Raw genomic sequence first — 24,251 nt, 5'->3', positions numbered from 1 at the left:
GAGAGATTGAGAGAGAGAGAGAGAGAGAGAGAGAGAGAGAGAGAGAGAGACAGAGCAAGAGAGACAGCGAAAGAGAGAACGAGAGAGAAACAGAGAGAGAGACAAAGAGAGACAGAAACAGAGAAAGAGAGAAAGACGGAGAAATAGAGAGAGAGAGAGAGAGAGAGACAGAGAGAGAGGGAGAGACAGAGAGAGAGGGAGAGAGAGAGAGAGAGAGAGAGAGACAGAGAGAGAGGGAGAGACAGGGACAAAGAGGGAGAGGAAGAGAGAGGAAAGATAAACATTAATGGAGGGATGTGTCATAGTCTCTTTGGAGGGGCCACGACTCACGAGAGGCGAAGCCATGAATGGGTTACTAGGCCCCTTCTCTTCCTCAGCAAGGGCACGAAACACCTCATTACATTTCACACATCCTCACAAAAGGTTTACGTCATAGTCATTGTTCATGTTTATGTTTGTAAAAAAAAAAGTATTTAACCAAAACCAGGATGCAAAGGTCTAAATGTGTCTGGTAAGGGAAAATCACACCGAAGAGGCCTTGCGACTACTAGGAAAGTCGTTTCTTTGTGTAAAGTAATGAAAACATGGAGCTGTCGGGCAGCAAATAAAGCATTTCTCACACCAATATCACTTTAATGAGGCGATAAACTGGAATCTGACATTTGCACTGTAGTATTAAATGTATGAATTGTGTTTACTCGAACACTTGCTCTAAATACCATGACATAAATATATGCGTGTATTTCAATGGAAAACATTGTGTATAGAACGCACACACAGTAAAACAGCGCTGCAGTGGCATATCAGTTGTACAGTATAACTAAGGGCCTGATTTAGCTCTTGGCGGAGGGAATGCTCCATCACAAACGTGAAGGATATTCCATCAGCCATGATCTACATAGGATATAATGGGATCGTAATACGTTGGACGGGACATCCGTCACATTTGTGATGGAAAATTGGCCTCTGCCAAGATCTGAACCAGGCCCTATCATAGGCCTCTGCGCATCTCCAGCTTGACATAGAGGAAGACAAGTGTTGAACCATGCTGCCCAGAGTGCCTACCTGTCTCAGGGCCCTTTCCAGGACTGTTCACTGAGGCCATAGTGATGTCTGCCGACTGCACAGGATATGAGATCTCGAGTTCTGTCTCCAGAGGAGTGTAATCTGCCAGGGTGTGAAAAGTTGTGGAAATTGAGTCAGGGTCAACTGTGGAAGAAGTGTTTTGGCTGACGACATATTCCCTGTGATGCACATCATCGGTGAAGGACACATGGAATTGTGACGTTTCCACACCATCGCTGGTCCTAGTTGGCAGACCATGTGCCAGTGACTCCAATCTCCGGTGAGATGCTTCAGAGGGGATTTCCTGGTAGTCGATCACAACAGGTTCAAGTTGCACCAGGTCTTGGTTGGTTGTGCTCAACAAGGAACCCTGCGCCTCACTCCATGTGGTGGCAACGACAGACGATGGAGGTATGGGTGGACTGCCAGGAAGCTCAGGCTCACAGGATGGTGTATCATCATTGGGGATCACTTCATCCTTTGGGGAGATGGCACAGAATGGAGACCCAGTTGCTTCTAGAGATGCACCTGGTACTGACTCGACTGCTGGAGGGACTGCAAGAGGTGGAGATGCTGATCTGGGTGGGCTGGGGGACAGGGTGGGCTTCACTTCTTGTGTGGTGTCATGAGAGTTTACATCACACCCAGCTGAGAAGGTAGGGGACTGGAACTCTCTTGTACCAGATGTTAATGAGTGTACCAACTCCATCAGGGAAGGGACTGCAGAGGGTGGAGACTCTTCTCTGGGTGGGGAGGCAGACGATGTAACATCATCAAGGAGTGATTCATACCCAGCTGTAATGATCACGGGTAGGGTCTCTTCTGAAAAAGGTGTGAAAGATTGGAGAGACTGGTCTGTGAGTGGGATTACAGCAGGTGGGGATACTGCTCTGGGAAGGCTGGCGGACAACGGTGGCCTGGCACAGGGGGCAACATGTTCAGGGATTAGTTCACACCCGGTGAGGATAGCAGAGGATTGAAATTCACCTGTTTTTGTTGGCTCAGAGAGTACTGACTCCTCTGCAGGTGAGATTACGGAAGATGGGGAGACAGCTCTTGGGGGGCTGGCAGGTAGGGTAACATCATTAAAGAGTAATTCGTACTTAGATATATCGGTCATGGGTGATGACTCCCCTCTAAAGGATGCAAGCGATGGCTCCGCATCCACCAGAGGTGCGATTAGGTGAGGTGGGGATACTGCTCGGGGAGGGCTGTCAGGTACGTGTGGTTCAGTGTACGATGAGACAGGATCACATGTTGGTTCACACCCGGAGGTAACATCAGAGGATTGAAATTCCACTGTAGTCGATGTGACCAACGGTATCAACTCCTCCTCGGGTGGGATTACAGCAGGTGGAGCTACAGCTCGGGCCTGGCTAGCAGGTAAGGATGGCTCGTTGCATGGTGCAGGATCAGGGACTGGTTCACACCTGGTGATGATGGCTTGACACTCAAACTCTGGTCTAGACAATGTCAAAGAGGGCACTGGCTCCTTGTCCGGTGTGGCTGTGGGAGCTAAGGGTACCACCCCAGGTGGACTGGCAGGCACAGCCGCATCCACTCTTGGTGTAGGGTCATCAAGTAGGGATTCATACTTGACTGAAATGGCAAAGGGTGATCGTTCTGCTCTGTCTGCTGTAAACGCATCAGCGGAGTCTATTGGGTCTGGAATGATGGGCGATGGGGTTACAATGTTGGGAGGGATGGAAGGCTGTTTGGAGTCAACCTTTACTGTGTTTGTTACGGATACAAAGTCGTGTGTATAGGGACTGCCAAGGGCCGGAGACTCATGATCAGGCAGGCTGCGCAGAGATTGGGACTCATCTTTGAGTAGACTGGCAGGGGGTGTGGATTCAGCAATTGGTGGGCAGGTAGGTGGCTTGGGTTCCTCTCTGGCTGAGCTTGTAGGAGAGAGAGAGTTAATTCTTCCTGAACTAATATGGTTTTGAGTCTCAGACCTGTCTGCACTGAGAGGAGGCAGAGGCTGTGATGTGGGAAGGCTTGTTGGGGAAACCCTACTAATATTTGGTGGGCTAGAGGGTCTCGGAGGCAGAGTTTGTGTTAGACTTGCAGCCGGCAGAGAGTCGGCTCTGAAAAAGGGTTTGGGGGGCTGAGTGCCTGCCCTCGGTGGGCTAACGATGGGGAACCTGCCGCCTCTGGTGGGCGCTCCAGCCTTGGAGAAGATCATAGATGGGGAGCAAGTCTCTGGCGGAGTACGGGGACTTGTGGATGAGAAGAATTCATGGCGACGTGCGTAGGAGGGAGAAGGGGAAGGGGAGATGGGGGACTCTGGCTTTCGAACCATGAAGGACGACTCGGTCAAGCTGCGCTGGTACCGCAGGGCTGGTCTCCTGGTGCCTCCTAGAAGAGAAGAACATGCAAAATAAGGCAAAGGCAATGATAAACAAAAATACAGCATCAACCTGCTCATACTAGAGTAACACTGATCACACCACTGTCCTCTGTGGGTGACCTCTGCCGGCCCTCAGACTGGAACACGTCTTAGTTACCAAAAAATTACATTCGTAGACCTGGAGATCTGGTCGCTTAACAGCAACTTTCAAGGTCCTGGAATTCGTCCGCTCCACGTAGAGTGGAGGACTGGATGTCAGAAAGAAGGAGATTCGTGGGGGATGAATCAGGGCGATCAGGGCTCAGGGCTGCAGAACTGGGGACATAAGTTCTGCACAAGCAAGGTGTGTTCGATTGATACATTTCCAAAGGAGATACTCATCCACCCAAGGTAACAAAGGGAATTGCTCAGAATCATGGGATGTGACTAAAATAAAGGAGTTGGGTGAATATTGTGGCAGTTAAAGAATATATATATATGGATAGGTTGTCCAGTAACTTATGTACTGTTGGGTGTTAGGGGCAGAACAATCGGAGGGACTATAGCTTGTGATGAGATGGATCACCTTATGACTGGGATGGGTCGGCACGGAAAGAATTCAAAAGACAATAGGGGCAGCTTTGGTTATTGTTCACATTAGTCTGGTGTTTTTGAGCTAAAAGGTGAAAATGACAAATCGTACTGGCATGGAAAAACATTGTAACTAATAACGGAACAATGTAGCACAAGAGAAAGAGCATAATGGAAAATCAACAAAATTATGTTTACAAAAATAAAAACAAAGTTTCCTGCTTGCTTGTCCCAGAAAACAAGCCAGAAAAGAGCAAGTTCTTTCAGTAACCACAGTGCAACCCAGCACAGTCTAGCTTGTGTGAAAAGTGTTGTGTCTCCTGTAGAGGTCCTAGCTAGGAGAAACACACACAACGGGTACCATCGATGTGTAGTTCTTAGTCAGAGATGGCAATTAATTCATAAATTAGTAGCAAAGCGCCAAACTGCCCCTGACATCAGAGATCAGGACGAGCCAAGCAAGTACATCTAGCAGGAGTTCCATCAAACTTCTTTCACTTGTAAATGCCTCCTCATATATGATTCAAACAGGAACTCATATCATAAGAAAAGACTCCATTTTAGAATGGGAACCTCTGGCAGACTTCCCTGAACAGACCACCATCTTGAAAAGGGCAGGTCATAGGGCTTGACAATGCCCCTTTCCTGTAGTTGGTGGCCTCAGCATAAAAGATTGAGGAGCCCAAGTTTAGCATTTGTTGCCCAGGACAGAACTTCACAGTCCTGTTGCTGCCCTTCCTGTCTGATCTCAGAATACTCCTCCGGGTGACAGGAACACTGGCATCGAGGGGAGAGGATGTGGTGTAACGGGCAGAGCTGCCGACTTCGGAGCAGGGGAACCAGGTTCGAGTCTCGGCTCAACATCCTGTAATTCTGGGCAAATCACTTAGGGCCTGAATTAGAGTTTGGGGGAGGGGTTACTCTTCACATAATGGGATGTAGATTTCAGCAGACGGGATATCCGTCATCGTTGTGACGGAGTAACCCGTCCGCCAATATCTAAATCAGGCCCTTAATGTCCCTGGGCCTACAAAAACAGTGCGGTGAGACCCTCAAGGGTGTTTTGCCACACTTGATCAATCCTTGATTGATTGGTTGATAGCGAGTGTGGACCAGACCGTGAGGACATCCATCTATGTGCACAGTCAACACATGATACGAAAACATATATGTAGTTGCCATGATCCATAAAAAACGTAATGACAAGAACGCAGCATAAAAGGAGAGAAACAACACTGAAGGCATCTCACAAACCCTTGGAGGCCAAAAGTCTGGCACCAATATGGTAAATAGACCTGTACCCTGGTGTCACTCTGAGCACTCACCTGGTGGGGGCGATGTCGGGGACAGAGAGGTGGAAGACGAGAGAGAGTTCTCCCTCTGCCGGAAGAACTCACGTGGATTTAGGGATCTCTGCGACACAAGCACGGCTGCCTCCTGGTGGCAAAAAAAAAGAAAACATTGAAGTCAAGAAGAGTGGATCACTGACTGAATATCGGAAACAAAAATGTTGTGTGGACAGAATATTGCATCAAAAATATCAAGGACCCACATATTGAGAAGGAAAGTGCAAATAGGTAAGTAGAGATTCACTATTCTAAATACTACACCTACCTACCTTGAAGATAAACATATTGTCAAGGTACATATATGTGAAATTAAATATAGTAACATTTTACTTATCTATGGGAACTTACCATCACAATATTTTTGCACGTGATATTTTTGACAAAATATTCTGTCCCATGATATCTGTGTTTTCAATATTCTGTCTCAATAGCAGAAGACTTTAAAACTGAATGTAACATGGGGTACAAGAGATGAGACCATTGTGGGTACAGCTGCAGCGGTGCAGCTCAGAGCGGTGCAGCTGGTGTAGTGGCACCGGGGCGTAGAGGTGGAAGGGTATTGGCTGCAGTTCCCTTAGAACCCCCTGGCCAGGATTGTTTATACACAGAACCTGCCCGCAGCCTGCATTCACTCTTAGAGGAGAGAGGGCTGAAGGGTAGGAGGGACGAAGAGAAGAAATGGAGGAATGGAGAAGGAGGAGCAAAACGATAAAAGAAAGGTCTTAGGAATGGGGAGAAGCATATAAGGATGAGAGAAAAAGAGAAATGAAAAAGACAGAAGCAAAATTGCCAAGAGAGGTGGAAGGGGCCAGAAAGAAGGATTTACGAGAGAGAAGCTAGGCGGCAGACAAGGACGACTGGGAGTCATAAGAAGGGAAGACAGAGACACAGGGGAGGGAGGAAGCAGATGCACGAAAGGAGGGATGAGGAGAAGAAAAGAAAGTATCAGCAGAATGAGAAACCTGGAGACCCGTAAGCAGGAGGGAGCACAGCTATCATTACTGCAGCAGGTGAAGTGACACCAGGGTCAAGGGATGTGAGGGGCCACTGCCCTGAAATCATGTCTCTCTTGTAATACTGATCCAGGGGGACCTGGGACCAATTTTCCCTGCTTGAATTGGGGCTCATGTCACTAAGGCTGCACTACTGGACACAGGCCAAGTCAAGAAACCTCAACCACTATCTGCCAGGTACCGGTGACCACCTCTCTCCAGGTGCCGTTGACCACCTATCTCCAGGTGCCACTGACCACCTCTCTCCAGGTGCTGGTGACCACCTCTCTCCAGGTGCCAGTGACCACCTATCTCCAGGTGCCATTGACCACCTACTTCCAGGCGCTCTGACCCATCTTCAGGTGCCACTGACCACCCCTCTCCAGGTGCTGGTGACCACCTATCTCCAGGCACCGGTGACCTGATATATCCAGGTGCCCCTGACCACCTCTCTCCAGGTGCCGGTGACCACCTATCTCCAGGCACAGGTGACCCGATATATCCAGGTGCCACTGACCACCTCTCTCCAGGTGCCGGTGACCACCTATCTCCAGGTGCCGGTGACCACCACTCTCCAGGTGCCGGTGACCACCTATCTCCAGGTGCCGGTGACCCGATATATCCAGGTGCCACTGACCACCTCTCTCCAGGTGCCGTTGACCACCTATCTCAAGGTGCCGGTGACCACCTCTCTCCAGGTGCCGGTGACCACCTATCTCCAGGTGCTGGTGACCACCTATCTCCAGGCACCGGTGACCCCATATATTCAGGTGCCACTGACCACCTCTCTCCAGGCACCGGTGACCCCATATATCCAGGTGCAACTGACCACCTCTCTCCAGGTGCCGGTGACCACCTACCTCCAGGTGCCGGTGACGACCTACCTCCAGGTGCCGGTGACCACCTACCTCCAGGTGCCAGTGACCACCTATCTCCAGGCATCGGTGACCCCATATATTCAAGTGCCACTGACCACCTCTCTCCAGGTGCTGGTTACCACCTATCTCCAGGCACCGGTGACCCCATATATCCAGGTGCCACTGACCACCTCTCTCCAGGTGCCGGTGACCACCTATCTCCAGGTGCTGGTGACCGCCTATCTCCAGGTGCCGTTGACCACCTATCTCCAGGTGCCGTTGACCACCTATCTCCAGGTGCCGGTGACCACCACTCTCCAGGTGCCGGTGACCACCTATCTCCAGGTGCCGGTGACCACCTATCTCCAGGCACCGGTGACCCCATATATTCAGGTGCCACTGACCACCTCTCTCCAGGTGCTAGTGACCACCTATCTCCAGGCACCGGTGACCCCATATATTCAGGTGACACTGACCACCTCTCTCCAGGTGCTGGTTACCACCTATCTCCAGGTGCCGGTGACCACCTACCTCCAAGTGCCACTGACCACCTCTCTCCAGGTGCTGGTGACCACCTATCTCCAGGTGCCGGTGACCACCTCTCTCCAGGTGCCGGTGACCACCTCTCTCCAGGTGCCGGTGACCACCTACTTCCAGGAGCTGTGACACATCTTCAGGTGCCACTGACCACCCCTCTCCAGGTGCCGGTGACCACCTATTTCCAGGCACCGGTGACCCGATATATCCAGGTGCCACTGACCACCTCTCTCCAGGTGCCGTTGACCACCTACCTCCAAGTGCCGGTGACTACCTACCTCCAGGTGCCAGTGACCACTTATCTCCAGGCACCGGTGACCCCATATATTCAGGTGCCACTGACCACTTCTCTCCAGGTGCTGGTGACCACCTATCTCCAGGTGCCGTTGACCACCTACTTCCAGGCGCCGTGACACATCTTCAGGTGCCACTGACCACCACTCTCCAGGTGCCGCTGACCATCTATCTCCAGGTGCTGGTGAGCACCCATCTCCATGCACCAGTGACCACCTATCTCTAGGCCCTGGTGACCACCTCTCTCCAGGCACTGGTCTCCTCCTATCTCCAGGCACTGGTGACCAGCTATCTCCAGCTGCCGGTGACCACCTATCTCCAGGCACTGGTGACCACCTATCTCCAGGCACCAGTGACCACCTATCTCCAGCTGCCAGTGGCCACCTATCTCTAGGCCCTGGTGACCACCTCTCTCCAGGCACTGGTCTCCTCCTATCTCCAGGCACCGGTGGCCACCTATCTCCAGCTGCCGGTCACCACCTATCTCCAGGCACTGGTGACCACCTATCTCCAGGCACTGGTCTCCTCCTATCTCCAGGCACCAGTGACCACCTATCGCCAGCTGCCGGTGGCCACCTATCTCTAGGCCCTGGTGACCACCTATCTCCAGGCACTGGTCTCCTCCTATCTCCAGGCACCGGTGACCACCTATCTCCAGCTGCCGGTGACCACCTATCTCCAGGCACCGGTGACCCCCTATCTCCAGATACCAGAGACCACCTATCTCCAGGAACCGGTAGCCACCTATCTCCAGGCGCTGGTGACAACCCATCTTCACGCACCAATGACCACCTATCTTCAGGCACTGATGACCGCCTGTCTTTAGGCACCGGTGGCCGCCTATCTCCAGGCACTGATGACAACCTATCTCCCGGCACCAGTGCCAACCTATTTCCAGGCACTGGTGACCACCTATCTCCAAGCACCACTGACCACCTATCTCCAAGCACCTTGACCACCTATCTCCAAGCACCAGTGACCACCTGTCTCCAGGTGCCAGTGACCACCTCTCTCCAGGTGCCGGTGACCACCTATCTCCAGGTGCCAGTGACCACCTATCTCCAGGTGCCATTGACCACCTACTTCCAGGCACTGTGACACATCTTCAGGTGCCACTGACACCCCCTCTCCAGGTGCCGGTGACCACCTATCTCCAGGCACCGGTGACCCGATATATCCAGGTGCCACTGACCACCTCTCTCCAGGTGCCGGTGATCACCTATCTCCAGGCACCGCTGACCCCATATATTCAGGTGCCACTGACCACCTCTCTCCAGGTGCCGGTGACGACCTACCTCCAGGTGCCGGTGACCACCTACCTCCAGGTGCCAGTGACCACCTATCTCCAGGCACCGGTGACCCCATATATTCAAGTGCCACTGACCACCTCTCTCTAGGTGCTGGTTACCACCTATCTCCAGGCACCGGTGACCCCATACATCCAGGTGCCACTGACCACCTCTCTCCAGGTGCCGGTGACCACCTATCTCTAGGTGCCGGTGACCACCTATCTCCAGGTGCCGTTGACCACCTATCTCCAGGTGCCGGTGACCACCACTCTCCAGGTGCCGGTGACCACCTATCTCCAGGTGCCGGTGACCACCTATCTCCAGGCACCGGTGACCCCATATATTCAGGTGCCACTGACCACCTCTCTCCAGGTGCTAGTGACCACCTATCTCCAGGCACCGGTGACCCCATATATTCAGGTGACACTGACCACCTGTCTCCAGGTGCTGGTTACCACCTATCTCCAGGTGCCGGTGACCACCTACCTCCAAGTGCCACTGACCACCTCTCTCCAGGTGCTGGTGACCACCTATCTCCAGGTGCCGGTGACCACCTACCTCCAGGTGCCGGTGACCACCTACCTCCAGGTGCCAGTGACCACATATCTCCAGGCACCGGTGACCCCATATATTCAGGTGCCACTGACCACTTCTCTCCAGGTGCTGGTGACCACCTATCTCCAGGTGCCGGTGACCACCTCTCTCCAGGTGCTGGTGACCACCTCTCTCCAGGTGCCGGTGACCACCTACTTCCAGGAGCTGTGACACATCTTCAGGTGCCACTGACCACCCCTCTCCAGGTGCCGGTGACCACCTATTTCCAGGCACCGGTGACCCGATATATCCAGGTGCCACTGACCACCTCTCTCCAGGTGCCGTTGACCACCTACCTCCAAGTGCCGGTGACTACCTACCTCCAGGTGCCAGTGACCACTTATCTCCAGACACCGGTGACCCCATATATTCAGGTGCCACTGACCACTTCTCTCCAGGTGCTGGTGACCACCTATCTCCAGGTGCCGTTGACCACCTACTTCCAGGCGACACATCTTCAGGTGCCACTGACCACCACTCTCCAGGTGCCGCTGACCATCTATCTCCAGGTGCTGGTGAGCACCCATCTCCATGCACCAGTGACCACCTATCTCTAGGCCCTGGTGACCACCTCTCTCCAGGCACTGGTCTCCTCCTATCTCCAGGCACTGGTGACCAGCTATCTCCAGCTGCCGGTGACCACCTATTTCCAGGCACTGGTGACCACCTATCTCCAGGCACTGGTCTCCTCCTATCTCCAGGCACCAGTGACCACCTATCTCCAGCTGCCGGTGGCCACCTATCTCTAGGCCCTGGTGACCACCTCTCTCCAGGCACTGGTCTCCTCCTATCTCCAGGCACCGGTGGCCACCTATCTCCAGCTGCCGGTCACCACCTATCTCCAGGCACTGGTGACCACCTATCTCCAGGCACTGGTCTCCTCCTATCTCCAGGCACCAGGTACCACCTATCGCCAGCTGCCGGTGGCCACCTATCTCTAGGCCCTGGTGACCACCTATCTCCAGGCACTGGTCTCCTCCTATCTCCAGGCACCGGTGACCACCTATCTCCAACTGCCGGTGACCACCTATCTCCAGGCACCGGTGACCACCTATCTCCAGATACCAGAGACCACCTATCTCCAGGAACCGGTAGCCACCTATCTCCAGGCGCTGGTGACAACCCATCTTCACGCACCAGTGACCACCTATCTTCAGGCACCGATGACCGCCTGTCTTTAGGCACCGGTGGCCGCCTATCTCCAGGCACTGATGACAACCTATCTCCCGGCACCAGTGCCAACCTATTTCCAGGCACTGGTGACCACCTATCTCCAAGCACCATTGACCACCTATCTCCAAGCACCTTGACCACCTATCTCCAAGCACCAGTGACCACCTGTCTCCAGGTGCCACTGACCACCTCTCTCCAGGTGCCAGTGACCACCTATCTCCAGGTGCCAGTGACCACCTATCTCCAGGTGCCATTGACCACCTACTTCCAGGCGCTGTGACACATCTTCAGGTGCCACTGACACCCCCTCTCCAGGTGCCGGTGACCACCTATCTCCAGGCACCGGTGACCCGATATATCCAGGTGCCACTGACCACCTCTCTCCAGGTGCCGGTGATCACCTATCTCCAGGCACCGCTGACCCCATATATTCAGGTGCCACTGACCACCTCTCTCCAGGTGCTGGTGACCACCTATCTAAAGGTGCTGGTGACCACCTACCTCCAGGTGCCGGTGACCACCTACCTCCAGGTGCCAGTGACCACATATCTCCAGGCACCGGTGACCCCATATATTCAGGTGCCACTGACCACTTCTCTCCAGGTGCTGGTGACCACCTATCTCCAGGTGCCGGTGACCACCTCTCTCCAGGTGCCGGTGACCACCTCTCTCCAGTTGCCGGTGACCACCTACTTCCAGGCGCTGTGACACATCTTCAGGTGCCACTGACCACCCCTCTCCAGGTGCCGGTGACCACCTATTTCCAGGCACCGGTGACCCGATATATCCAGGTGCCACTGACCACCTCTCTCCAGGTGCCGTTGACCACCTACCTCCAAGTGCCGGTGACTACCTACCTCCAGGTGCCAGTGACCACTTATCTCCAGGCACCGGTGACCCCATATATTCAGGTGCCACTGACCACTTCTCTCCAGGTGCTGGTGACCACCTATCTCCAGGTGCCGTTGACCACCTACTTCCAGGCGCCGTGACACATCTTCAGGTGCCACTGACCACCACTCTCCAGGTGCCGCTGACCATGTATCTCCAGGTGCTGGTGAGCACCCATCTCCATGCACCAGTGACCACCTATCTCTAGGCCCTGGTGACCACCTCTCTCCAGGCACTGGTCTCCTCCTATCTCCAGGCACCGGTGACCAGCTATCTCCAGCTGCCGGTGACCACCTATCTCCAGGCACAGGTGACCACCTATCTCCAGGCACTGGTCTCCTCCTATCTCCAGGCACCAGTGACCACCTATCTCCAGCTGCCGGTGGCCACCTATCTCTAGGCCCTGGTGACCACCTCTCTCCAGGCACTCTTCCGCCCCATCTCCCTTCTGCCTTTCCCAGCCAAAGTAATAGAGAAGACCGTCAACAAACAGCTGACCACCTTCCTGGAAGACAACAACCTGCTCGACCCCTCACAGACCGGATTCCGAACCAACCACAGCTCTGAAACCGCCCTCATCTCAGTCACGGACGACATCAGAACCCTGATGGACAGCAGTGAAACAGTCGCCCTCATTCTTCTCGACCTCTCGGCTGCCTTTGACACCGTCTGTCACCGCACCCTAATCACCCGCCTCTGCTCCACCGGGATCCAAGACCAGGCCCTGGACTGGATCGCCTCCTTCCTCGCAAACCGCTCCCAAAGAGTCTACCTCCCTCTGTTTCGCTCAGAACCCACTGAGATCATCTGCGGCGTACCTCAAGGCTCATCACTCAGCCCGACACTCTTCAATGTCTACATGAGCCCCCTCGCCAACATCGTACGCAAGCACAACATCATCATCACCTCCTACGCCGACGACACCCAACTTATACTCTCCCTCACCAAGGACCCCGCCAGCGCCAAGACCAACCTACAAGAGGGTATGAAGGACGTCGCAGATTGGATGAGGCTCAGCCGCCTAAAGCTGAACTCAGAAAAAACAGAAGTCCTCATCCTCAGCAACACCCCGTCCGCCTGGGACGACTCCTGGTGGCCCACGGCCCTCGGCACCGCACCGACCCCCGCAGACCACGCCCGCAACCTCGGCTTCATCTTGGACCCTCTTCTCACCATGACCAAGCAAGTCAACACCGTGTCCTCCGCCTGCTTCCTCACCCTCCGCATGCTCCGCAAGATCTTCCGCTGGATCCCCGCCGACACCAGAAAAACCGTGACCCACGCCCTCGTCACGAGCCGCCTGGACTACGGCAACACCCTCTACGCTGGGACCACAGCCAAACTCCAAAATCGCCTACAACGCATTCAAAACGCCTCGGCCCGCCTCATCCTCGACGTACCCCGCAGCAGCCACATCTCCGCACTCCTGAGACACCTGCATTGGCTCCCAGTCAGCAAAAGGATCACCTTCCGACTTCTCACCCACGCACACAAAGCCCTCCACGACAAGGGACCGGAATACCTCAACAGACGCCTCAACTTCTACGTCCCCATCCGCCCCCTCCGCTCCTCTGGCCTCGCACTCGCCGCCGTCCCTCGCATCCGACGCTCCACGGCGGGTGGGAGATCTTTCTCCTTCCTGGCGGCCAAGACCTGGAACTCCCTCCCCACCAGCCTCAGGACCACCCAGGACCACTACGCTTTCCGGAGACTCCTAAAGACCTGGCTGTTCGAGCAGTGATAACCACCCCCTTTGTCCCTAGCGCCTTGAGACCCGCACAGGTGAGTAGCGCGCTTTATAAATGCTAATGATTTGATTTGATTTGATTTGGTCTCCTCCTATCTCCAGGCACCGGTGGCCACCTATCTCCAGCTGCCGGTCACCACCTATCTCCAGGCACTGGTGACCACCTATCTCCAGGCACTGGTCTCCTCCTATCTCCAGGCACCAGTGACCACCTATCGCCAGCTGCCGGTGGCCACCTATCTCTAGGCCCTGGTGACCACCTATCTCCAGGCACTGGTCTCCTCCTATCTCCAGGCACCGGTGACCACCTATCTCCAGCTGCCGGTGACCACCTATCTCCAGGCACCGGTGACCACCTATCTCCAGATACCAGAGACCACCTATCTCCAGGAACCGGTAGCCACCTATCTCCAGGCGCTGGTGACAACCCATCTTCACGCACCAGTGACCACCTATCTTCAGGCACCGATGACCGCCTGTCTTTAGGCACCAGTGGCCGCCTATCTCCAGGCACTGATGACAACCTATCTCCCGGCACCAATGCCAACCTATTTCCAGGCACTGGTGACCACCTATCTCCAAGCACCATTGACCACCAATCTCCAAGCACCTTGACCACCTATCTCCAAGCACCAGTGACCACCTGTCTCCAGGTGCCACTGACCACCTCTCTCCAGGTGCTGGTGACCACCTATCTCCAGGTGCCAGTGACCACCTATCTCCAGGTGCCATTGACCACCTACTTCCAGGCGCTGTGACACATCTTCAGGTGCCACTGACACCCCCTCTGCAGGTGCCGGTGACCACCTATCTCCAGGCACCGGTGACCCGATATATCCAGGTGCCACTGACCACCTCTCTCCAGGTGCCGGTGATCACCTATCTCCAGGCACCGCTGACCCCATATATTCAGGTGCCACTGACCACCTCTCTCCAGGTGCTGGTGACCACCTATCTCCAGGTGCCGTTGACCACCTACCTCCAGGTGCCGGTGACCACCTACCTCCAGGTGCTGGTGACCACCTGGTGACCACCTATCTCCAGGTGCCGTTGACCACCTACTTCCAGGCGCTGTGACACATCTTCAGGCGCCACTGACCACCACTCTCCAGGTGCCGGTGACCATCTATGTCCAGGTGCTGGTGAGCACCCATCTCCATGTACCAGTGACCACCTATCTCTAAGTCCTGGTGACCACCTCTCTCCAGGCACTGGTCTCCTCCTATCTCCAAGCACCGGTGACCACCTATCTCCAGCTGCCGGTGACCACCTATCTCCAGGCACTGGTGACCACCTATCTCCAGGCACTGGTCTCCTCCTATCTCCAGGCACCAGTGACCACCTATCGCCAGCTGCCGGTGGCCACCTATCTCTAGGCCCTGGTGACCACCTATCTCCAGGCACTGGTCTCCTCCTATCTCCAGGCACCGGTGACCACCTATCTCCAGCAGCCGGTGACCACCTATCTCCAGGCACCGGTGACCACCTATCTCCAGATACCAGAGACCACCTATCTCCAGGAACCGGTAGCCACCTATCTCCAGGCGCTGGTGACAACCCATCTTCACGCACCAGTGACCACCTATCTTCAGGCACCGATGACCGCCTGTCTTTAGGCACCGGTGGCCGCCTATCTCCAGGCACTGATGACAACCTATCTCCCGGCACCAGTGCCAACCTATTTCCAGGCACAGGTGACCACCTATCTCCAAGCACCTTGACCACCTATCTCCAAGCACCAGTGACCGCCTGTCTCCAGGTACCGCTGACCACCTATCTCCAAGCACCTTGACCACCTGTCTCCAGGTACCGCTGACCACCTATCTCCAGCTGCCGGTGGCCACCTATCTCTAGGCCCTGGTGACCACCTATCTCCAGGCACCAGTGACCACCTATCTCCAGCTGTCGGTGGCCACCTATCTCTAGGCCCTGGTGACCACCTATCTCCAGCTGCCGGTGACCACCTATCTCCAGGCACCGGTGACCACCTATCTCCAGATACCAGAGAACACCTATCTCCAGGAACCGGTAGCCACCTATCTCCAGGCGCTGGTGACAACCCATCTTCGCGCACCAGTGACCACCTATCTTCAGGCACCGATGACCGCCTGTCTTTAGGCACCGGTGGCCGCCTATCTCCAGGCACTGATGACAACCTATCTCCTGGCACCAGTGCCAACCTATTTCCAGGCACTGGTGACCACCTATCTCCAAGCACAATTGACCACCTATCTCCAAGCACCTTGACCACCTATCTCCAAGCACCAGTGACCGCCTGTCTCCAGGTACCGCTGACCACCTATCTCCAAGCACCTTGACCACCTGTCTCCAGGTACCGCTGACCACCTATCTGGTCCAAGTTTTGTATTTCAGTCAATCATGGGCTTCACCCCGATAGTCTGTATACTTTGGGGTTCAGTCACAAGAATGTGTTGCAGCCTATAAACAGTGTAGGCCTGAATCACAAAGGGCCTCCCCACTGGTGGCAGAGGCACTAGAGTCGCAGCAGGACCTCCGTAATGACAAAATACAGCACAGGGGTCCCGACACAAGTGCATGCCACCTCCAACACGAATGCACGGGCCCCTACCATGAGTGCTCAGGGCCTATGCCACAAGTGCAGAGCCTCCGCCACGTTAGTGGGGCCTCAGCCATGAGTGAGGGACCCCTGCCATGAGTGCAGAGCCTCTATCACAAGTGCGGGGCCTCTACTATGAGTGCGCGGCCTCTGCCACTAGTGCGGGACCTCTGCCATGAGTGCGTAGTCTCTATCACGAGCGCAGAGCCTCTACTATGAGTGCAGGGCCTCTGCCACGTTTGTGGGGCCTCTGCCACGAGTGCAGGACCTCTGCCACGAGTGCGGGGCCTCTACTATGAATGCGGGGCCTCTGCCATGAGTGCGGGGCCTCTGCCACGAGTGCGGGCCTCTATCAAGAGTGCGAGGCCTCTGCCATGAGTGTGGGCCTCTACCATGAGTGCAGGACCTCTGCCATGAGTGCGAGACCTCTGCCATGATTGTGGAGCCTCTATCACGAGCGCAGAGCCTCTACTATGAGTGCGGGGCCTCTGCCATGAGGGCGGAGCCTCTATCACGAGTGCAGAGCCTCTACTATGAGTGCGGGGCCTCTGCCACCAGTGCAGGGCCTCTGCCACGAGTGCAGGACCTCTGTCACGAGTGCGGGCCTCTGCTATGAGTGTGAGGCCTCTGCCATGAGTGCGTGACCTCTGCCACGAGTGCGGGGCCCCTGCCACGAGTGCTCAGGGCCTCTGCCACATTTGTGGGGCCTATGCTATGAGTGCGGGGCCTCTGCCATGAGTGCAGGACCTCTGCCACGAGTGCGGGGACTCTGCTATGAGTGCAGGCCCTCTGCCATGAGTGCAGGGCCTCTGCCACGAGTGCGGTGCCTCTGCCATGAGTGCAGGACCTCTGCCACGAGTGTGGGGCCTCTGCTATGAGTGCAGAACCTCTGCCATGAGTGCAGGGCCTCTGCCACGAGTGCGGGGCCTCTTCTATGAGTGCCGGACCTCTGCCATGAGTGCGGACCTCTGCTATGAGTGCGGGACCTCTGCCATGAGTGTGGGACCTCTGCTATGAGTGCGGGGCCTCTGCCATGAGTGCGGGGCCTCTGCCACGAGTGCGGGGCCTCTGCTATAAGTGCGGGGCCTCTGCTATGAGTGCAAGACCTCTGCCACGAGTGCGGACCTCTGCTATGAGTGCGGGACCTCTGCCATGAGTGTGGGGCCTCTGCCACGAGTGCGGGACTTCTGCCATGAGTGCGGGACCTCTGCCATGAGTGCGGGACTTCTGCCATGAGTGCAGGACCTCTGGCATGAGTGCGGGACTTCTGCCATGAGTGCGGGGCATCTGCCATGAGTGCAGGACCTCTGGCATGAGTGCGGAGCCTCTATCACGAGTGCAGGGCCCCTGTCACAAGTGCTCAGGGCCTACCCCATGAGTGCGTGGCCTCTATCACGAGTGCTGGACCTCTGCCATTAGTGCAGAGGCCTTTCTGAATCAGGCCCTAAGACTTTCGGCATGCACAGCTCTGTGAATCTTAAAACCTAAACGTCAAAGGCAGGCAGAAAATTATGTTAATGTTTTGTTTAAGCTTATGTTTAGGTTATGTTTATGTAATGTTAATGTTATGTTATGTTAATACTATGCCAATATTATGTTATTGTTAATGTAATGTTAATAGTAATTTTATGTTATGGTAAGGTTATGTTATTTTATGGTATGTTTATGTTAATGTTATGTTTATGTTATGTTAATGTATTGTTAATGTTATGCTAATTATATTAATGTTAGGTTATGTTTATATTTCTCTTTATGTTAAAGTTATGTTATGTTTATGTTATGTTAATGTTATGTTAATGGTATGTTATTTTATGTTTATATTATGTTAATGTTCATGTTCTGTTAATGTTATGTCAATATTATGATATGTCATATTTATATTATGTTAATGTTATGTTATTTCATATTTATATTATGTTAATGTTAATGTTATGTTAATGTTATGTTTATGTTGTTATGTTTATGTTATGCTAATGTTATGTTATGTTTATATTATCTTATTTTAATGTTATGTTTATATTATGTTAATGTTAATATTATGTTAATGTTATGTTAATGTAATGTTTATGTTAACGTTATGCTCGTGTTATGTTATTTTATGTTTATATTACATTAATGTTATGTTATGTCACAGAGAGCTGTATAGGTGGATGCTGGAGGGGGAGGGGTGAAGCTACACATTACCCTGAGCCCCAGCTGAGGATCCACCACTGCAGTGTTGTTGTAGATACCGAGACATTCATTCATTTGAGAAAGAGTGAGGACACACCTAGCGGTGAGAGACCACGTCCTCCACAATGTGCAGGTTATGATGTTCGCCTGGGAACCCACAAGGAGGCTCTTGTGTGAGATCTGTGAGGGCCACAGCGGCGACGAAGAAAGCTGAACCTCCTTCAGGGCACCGCAGCCCAGTGTATGTGCATGGGCCCTAACCCACTGAGCTACCGACCAGTGGATCTGTCTGTGCGCACTGACCCCTGGGGTGGGGGCTCTTTCTGTCTGACCCCCACAGGGGGGAGGTACTCACCCTTGGGGTGGGGGTTCATTCAGTCTGAGCCCCAGGGGGGAGGCACTGACCCCTTGGGTCGGGGTTCTTTCTGTCTGAACCCCACAAGGTGGAGGAACTGACTCCTGAGGTGAGGGTTCTTTCTGTCTGACCCCTGGGGAGGAGGCACTGACCCCTTGGGTCGGGGTTCTTTCTGTCTGAACCCCACAAGGTGGAGGAACTGACTCCTGAGGTGAGGGTTCTTTCTGTCTGACCCCTGGGGTGGAGGCACTGACCCCTGGGTGGGGGTTCTTTCTGTCTGACCCCCACAGGGGGGAGGTACTCACCCTTGGGGTGAGGGTTCTTTCTGTCTGAGCCCCACAGGGGGGAGGTACTCATCCTTGGGGTGAGGGTTCTTTCTGTCTAAGCCCTACAATATGGACGCACTGACCCCTGGTGTGGGGGTTCTTTTTGTCTGACCCCCACAGGGGGGAGGTACTCACCCTTGGGGTAGGGGTTCATTCAGTCTGAGCCCCGGGGGGAGGCACTGACCGCTTGGGTCGGGGTTCTTTCTGTCTGAGCCCCACAAGGTGGAGGCACTGACCCCTTGGGTTTGGGTTCTTTCTGTCTGAACCCCACAAGGTGGAGACACTGACTCATGAGGTGAGGGTTCTTTCTGTCTGACCCCTGGGGTGGAGGCACTGACCCCTGGGTAGGGATTCTTTCTGTCTGAGCCCCACAAGGTGGAGGCACTCACCCTTGGGGTGGGGGTTCTTTCTGTCTGAGCCCCACAAGGTGGAGGTACTCACCCTTGGGGCGAGGGTTCTTTCTGTGTGAGCCCCACAATGTGGACGCACTGACCCCTGGGGTGGGGGTTCTTTCTGTCTAACTCCCACAGGGGGGAGGGACTCACCCTTGGGGTAAGGGTTCTTTCTGGGGTGGGTGTTCTTTCTGTCTGACCCCAACAGGGGGGAGGTTCTCACCCTTGGGGTGGGGGTTCATTCAGTCTGAGCCCCAGGGGGAGGCACTGACCGCTTGGGTCGGGGTTCTTTCTGTCTGAGCCCCACAAGGTGGAGGCACTGACCCCTTGGGTTTGGGTTCTTTCTGTCTGAACCCCACAAGGTGGAGGCACTGACTCATGAGGTGAGGGTTCTTTCTGTCTGACCCTGGGGTGGAGGCACTGACCCCTGGGTAGGGATTCTTTCTGTCTGAGCCCCACAAGGTGGAGGCACTCACCCTTGGGGTGGGGGTTCTTTCTGTCTGAGCCCCACAAGGTGGACGCACTGACCCCTGGGGTGGGGGTTCTTTCTGTCTAACACCCACAGGGGGGAGGGACTCACCCTTGGGGTAAGGGTTCTTTCTGGGGTGGGTGTTCTTTCTGTCTGACCCCAAGAGGGGGGAGGTACTCACCCTTGGGGTGAGGGTTCTTTCTGTCTGAGCACCAAAGGGTGAAGACAGTGACCCCTGGGGTGGGGGTTCTTTCTGTCTGACTCATGGGGTGGAGGCACTGTGCCCTAGGCTGGGGGTTCGCTCTGTTTGACCCATGGGGTGGAGGCACTGTGCCCTGGGTTGGGGGTTCTTTCTGTCTGAGCCCTGGGATGGTGGCACTGACCCCTGGGGTGCGGTTCTTCCTGTCTGACCCCTGGGACGGTGGCACTGACTCCTGGGGTGGGGTTCCTCCCACCTGAGCTTCACAAGATTGACCTCTTCCACTCCGTAACAAGTAGACAGGCGAGACCTTTCTTGATTTATTGTTCTCCAGCCTCGAGAAGGGTCCTGGAGTGCAGGAGGGAGTAGCTGAGATTGATGAAGTTACAAAAGAAGGGTCCAGAGAAGTCCGATCTGCGGCAACTGAATCTGGTGTGAGCGACACAGGGCGCTAGAGAGGGACCCCCGAGTCCTGTAGAGACCCCTGAGGGGTGGACATGGCCAGATGTTGATGACAGAGGCTAGAACAGTCTTCAGAATGACTTTCAGCAGCTTCCGGTTTGTCAAACTTTGGAACCAACGATGGTGCAGACAGTTTCATGCATCCAAGTGTGAGCATGGGACTACAGGTCCCAGCATCCTTTGTGCTCTGGGATGAAAAACCAGCATTAGCTGGAGTTTACCCCAATGTGATGGGTCCAGATGACAACTATGGAGCCCCAGAAGGTTAGATTAAGAGGTGTCGCTTAAAAGGGAAAGACACATGGATACTAATGTCCTGAAAGAAGGAGGCTTCTCGTTTTCAGAGCAGACAATGCCATCAGGGTGGGGATAAATATCTGCAGAGTCTAAAGAAGACTATGTTACTGTTCATACTCACTGCTGCTTTCTCGATGGATTCACTTCTTCTGAAGCGGTCTCTCATCTCCTCCTCATGCTCCCTTTGCTGCTGTTCCTGTCTCAAAAGAGAGAGTTATGAGATACAAGTCACCCAAGATGGACACCCCAGACCTAGACATGCTCAGATGTGGCACCAGACTGAGCACATCCCACCCAGTGCATCCTCTAGACTCTTCTGCCAGGCCTCATAAAGGTCATCCTACCCAGTCCACCCTGAAGACTTCTCTGCCAGGCCTCATAAAGGTCATCCCATCCAGACCACCCTGAAGACTCCTCTTCCAGGCCTCATAAAGGTAATTCCACCCAGTCCACCTTGAAGACTCCTCTTCCAGGCCTCATAAAGGTCATCCTACCCAGTCCACCCTAAATACTCCTCTGCCAGGCCTGATAAAGGTCATCCCACCCAATCCACCCTGAAGACTCCTCTGCCAGGCCTCATAAAGGTCATCCTACCCAGTGCACCCTCCAGATTCCTCTGCCAGGCCTGATAAAGGTCATCTCACCCAGTCCACCCTGAAGACTCCTCTGCCAGGCCTGATAAAGGTCATCCCACCCAATCCACCCTGAAGACTCCTCTGCCAGGCCTGATAAAGGTAATCCCACCAAGTCCACCCTGAAGACTCCTCTGACAGGCCTGATAAAGGTCATCCCACCCAGTCCACCCTGAAGACTCCTCTGCCAGGACTGATGAAGTTCATTCCACCCATGTAGCCATTCTCCACAAATCTGCTCAGCCCAGTGATGTCACACCCACTAGATCAGACATTATGCAAAGGTGCGACGCGGGCTCCCTTTCTGACACAACTCTTTCACAAGCTGGATCATGTTGAGATGTCACAGGGAAGCCTCACTCTCCACCTCCTTCGTCAATAAACATGTTGGACCTCATCACCTTAATCGCAATAATAGAAGGGAGGATGAACACACTCCTGGACGCGCTGCTAAATGGCCATTAGCCCATCCCAACAAGGCTATAGCAACAAACCTGGTGTGGCCCTAGGCTGTTACATACCTCACTTTCTAAAAGCGGAAAAACTAATTAAGCAGCCAAAAGATGACTCAGAAAATCCACTACCAACAGGCACTTTGTGCAAAAAACCCACAACGCAGTCTGAAACTACTGGTCGTCTACTAAACTGTACCAATCTTACCTTAATAACCAAAAATCAGGACTTCTGCAGCTAGTGTGGAAATGTATAGCTCACCAACAGAGAAGTGTAGTCATACAATCTGGAACTCCTCTCACCCATCGGTTACCACTGTTTTTTGTCATCTAATCCAGAGTAAACCTGCTGTTCTCCACCAAGTCACTGACAACCAATTGTTCTGTAATCCAGAGCTATGGAACTTCCCTCCAGCAAATAAAACACAAACAATGGATCTCTAATCCAGAGCTAAGGTCCTTCCCTCCAGGAAATAAACCTCAAAGATGGACCTCTAATCCAGAGCTAAGGTCCTTCTCTCCAGCAAATAAAACACAAAGAATGGATCTCTAATCCAGAGGTACGGTCCTTCCCTCCAAACGATGGACCTCTAATCCAGAGCATTGGTCCTTCCCTCCAGCAAACAAACCACAAACGATGGACCTCTAATCCAGGGCTAAGGTCCTTCCTGCCAGGAAATAAACCTCAAAGATGGACCTCTACTCCAGAGCTAAGGTCCTTCTCTCCAGCAAATAAAACACAAACAATGGATCTCTAATCCAGAGGTACGGTCCTTCCCTCCAAACGATTGACCTCTAATCCAGAGCTATGGTCCTTCCCTCCAGGAAATAAACCTCAAAGATGGACCTCTAATCCAGGGCTAAGGTCCTTCCCTCCAGGAAATAAACCTCAAAGATGGACCGCTAATCCAGAGCTAAGGTCCTTCTCTCGAGCAAATAAAACACAAAGAATGGATCTCTAATCCAGAGGTACAGTCCTTCCCTCCAAACGATGGACCTCTAATCCAGAGCATTGGTCCTTCCCTCCAGCAACAAACGATGGACCTCTAATCCAGGGCTAAGGTCCTTCCTGCCAGGAAATAAACCTCAAAGATGGAACTCTACTCCAGAGCTAAGGTCCTTCTCTCCAGCAAATAAAACACAAACAATGGATCTCTAATCCAGAGATACGGTCCTTCCCTCCAAACGACTGACCTCTAATCCAGAGCTATGGTCCTTCCCTCCAGCAGACAAACCACAAACGATGGACCTCTAATCCAGGGCTAAGGTCCTTCCTGCCAGGAAATAAACCTCAAAGATGGACCTCTACTCCAGAGCTAAGGTTGAGGAAATTCGATTTTTAATACGATCGTATCGACCCGCCATTTTGTGGCCCGCCGCCATTTTATGTTGCCTTCACTCAGGCAGCACAGCGAACGAAGTCCATTCTGCCTTTTCTGCTTATTCTGCAACATGATGTTCAAAACAGCCTTCTGCCTCTATCTTTACAAGGCTGGTATTAAGGTCTGACCGAGTACACTAATCCCTGTCTGGTTTTCTAATCCTTGTTTCAACTATCTGTAGGCTCACACTATTCTCCGCCGATCTTATCTTATCGTCTGGCCTTCGCTGTCCTTTGCTAGTATTCTCTCATTTCACAACTGTCCTCCAAACGCACACAAACTTATCGCACCACATGCAACTTCGTTGTGGATCGGTTAATGAATTAGTTCAAGGGAGGGGTGACAAACACAGCTGGAGGGGAGGCAACCTTAAGTCACTTGATACTTTGTTTTCCAATTCCTTCTATTGGTGCTGTCTTGTTTTTCCGACATTTCTATTGGCTCTGTTCTATCTTTACGTTATTCTTACTAGCTCCTTTCTATGTGTTCTGGGAGTGTATGTAGTTAATAAATGGTTTTTATACGGTATATAAGATTGTGCGCCACAAAGTAAAGTGGCAGTCTCCTGAGAACATACCTTGTGTACTTCTTGGACAACTGTACTAGCTGCAGCTAATAAATCTGATCTTTTACGCCTGACAGAGTGTCCCGTGTCTCTGTTAGTTGAGGCAGGTGAATCCAAGGAGATTTCAGGCGTACCCTGCGCCGCCAGGCCCATAAGGTTCTGGTTCTTCAACTGGCGCCCAACGTGGGGCGGCTTCAGCGGTACCGGTTCTGCCTGAAGGTCGTGAGGAACCCCGCAAGAAAATTCTGGAGGAATCGCG

General features: G+C 53.5%; 1 protein-coding gene across 2 annotated transcripts in view; it reads right to left on the bottom strand.

Moving 5' to 3' along the window:
* LOC138250331 (drebrin-like) overlaps positions 1-24,251 on the bottom strand; it is a 387,037-nt gene that overhangs the window by 28,542 nt on the left and 334,244 nt on the right. For both annotated transcript variants that reach the window (XM_069205131.1, XM_069205216.1), the window contains exons 9-11: positions 21,083-21,157; positions 5,314-5,425; positions 1,066-3,426 (exon numbers count right to left, since the gene is read on the bottom strand). In XM_069205131.1, the coding sequence (XP_069061232.1) occupies positions 1,066-3,426; positions 5,314-5,425; positions 21,083-21,157 (2,548 nt within the window). The remainder of the gene's footprint in view (positions 1-1,065; positions 3,427-5,313; positions 5,426-21,082; positions 21,158-24,251) is intronic.

Source organism: Pleurodeles waltl, chromosome 1_1, assembly GCF_031143425.1.
Source record: "Pleurodeles waltl isolate 20211129_DDA chromosome 1_1, aPleWal1.hap1.20221129, whole genome shotgun sequence".
Taxonomy (NCBI): Eukaryota; Metazoa; Chordata; class Amphibia; order Caudata; family Salamandridae; genus Pleurodeles; species Pleurodeles waltl.
Note: the sequence above shows the minus strand (reverse complement) of the source record. Positions and strands in the feature narration are given on the sequence as shown.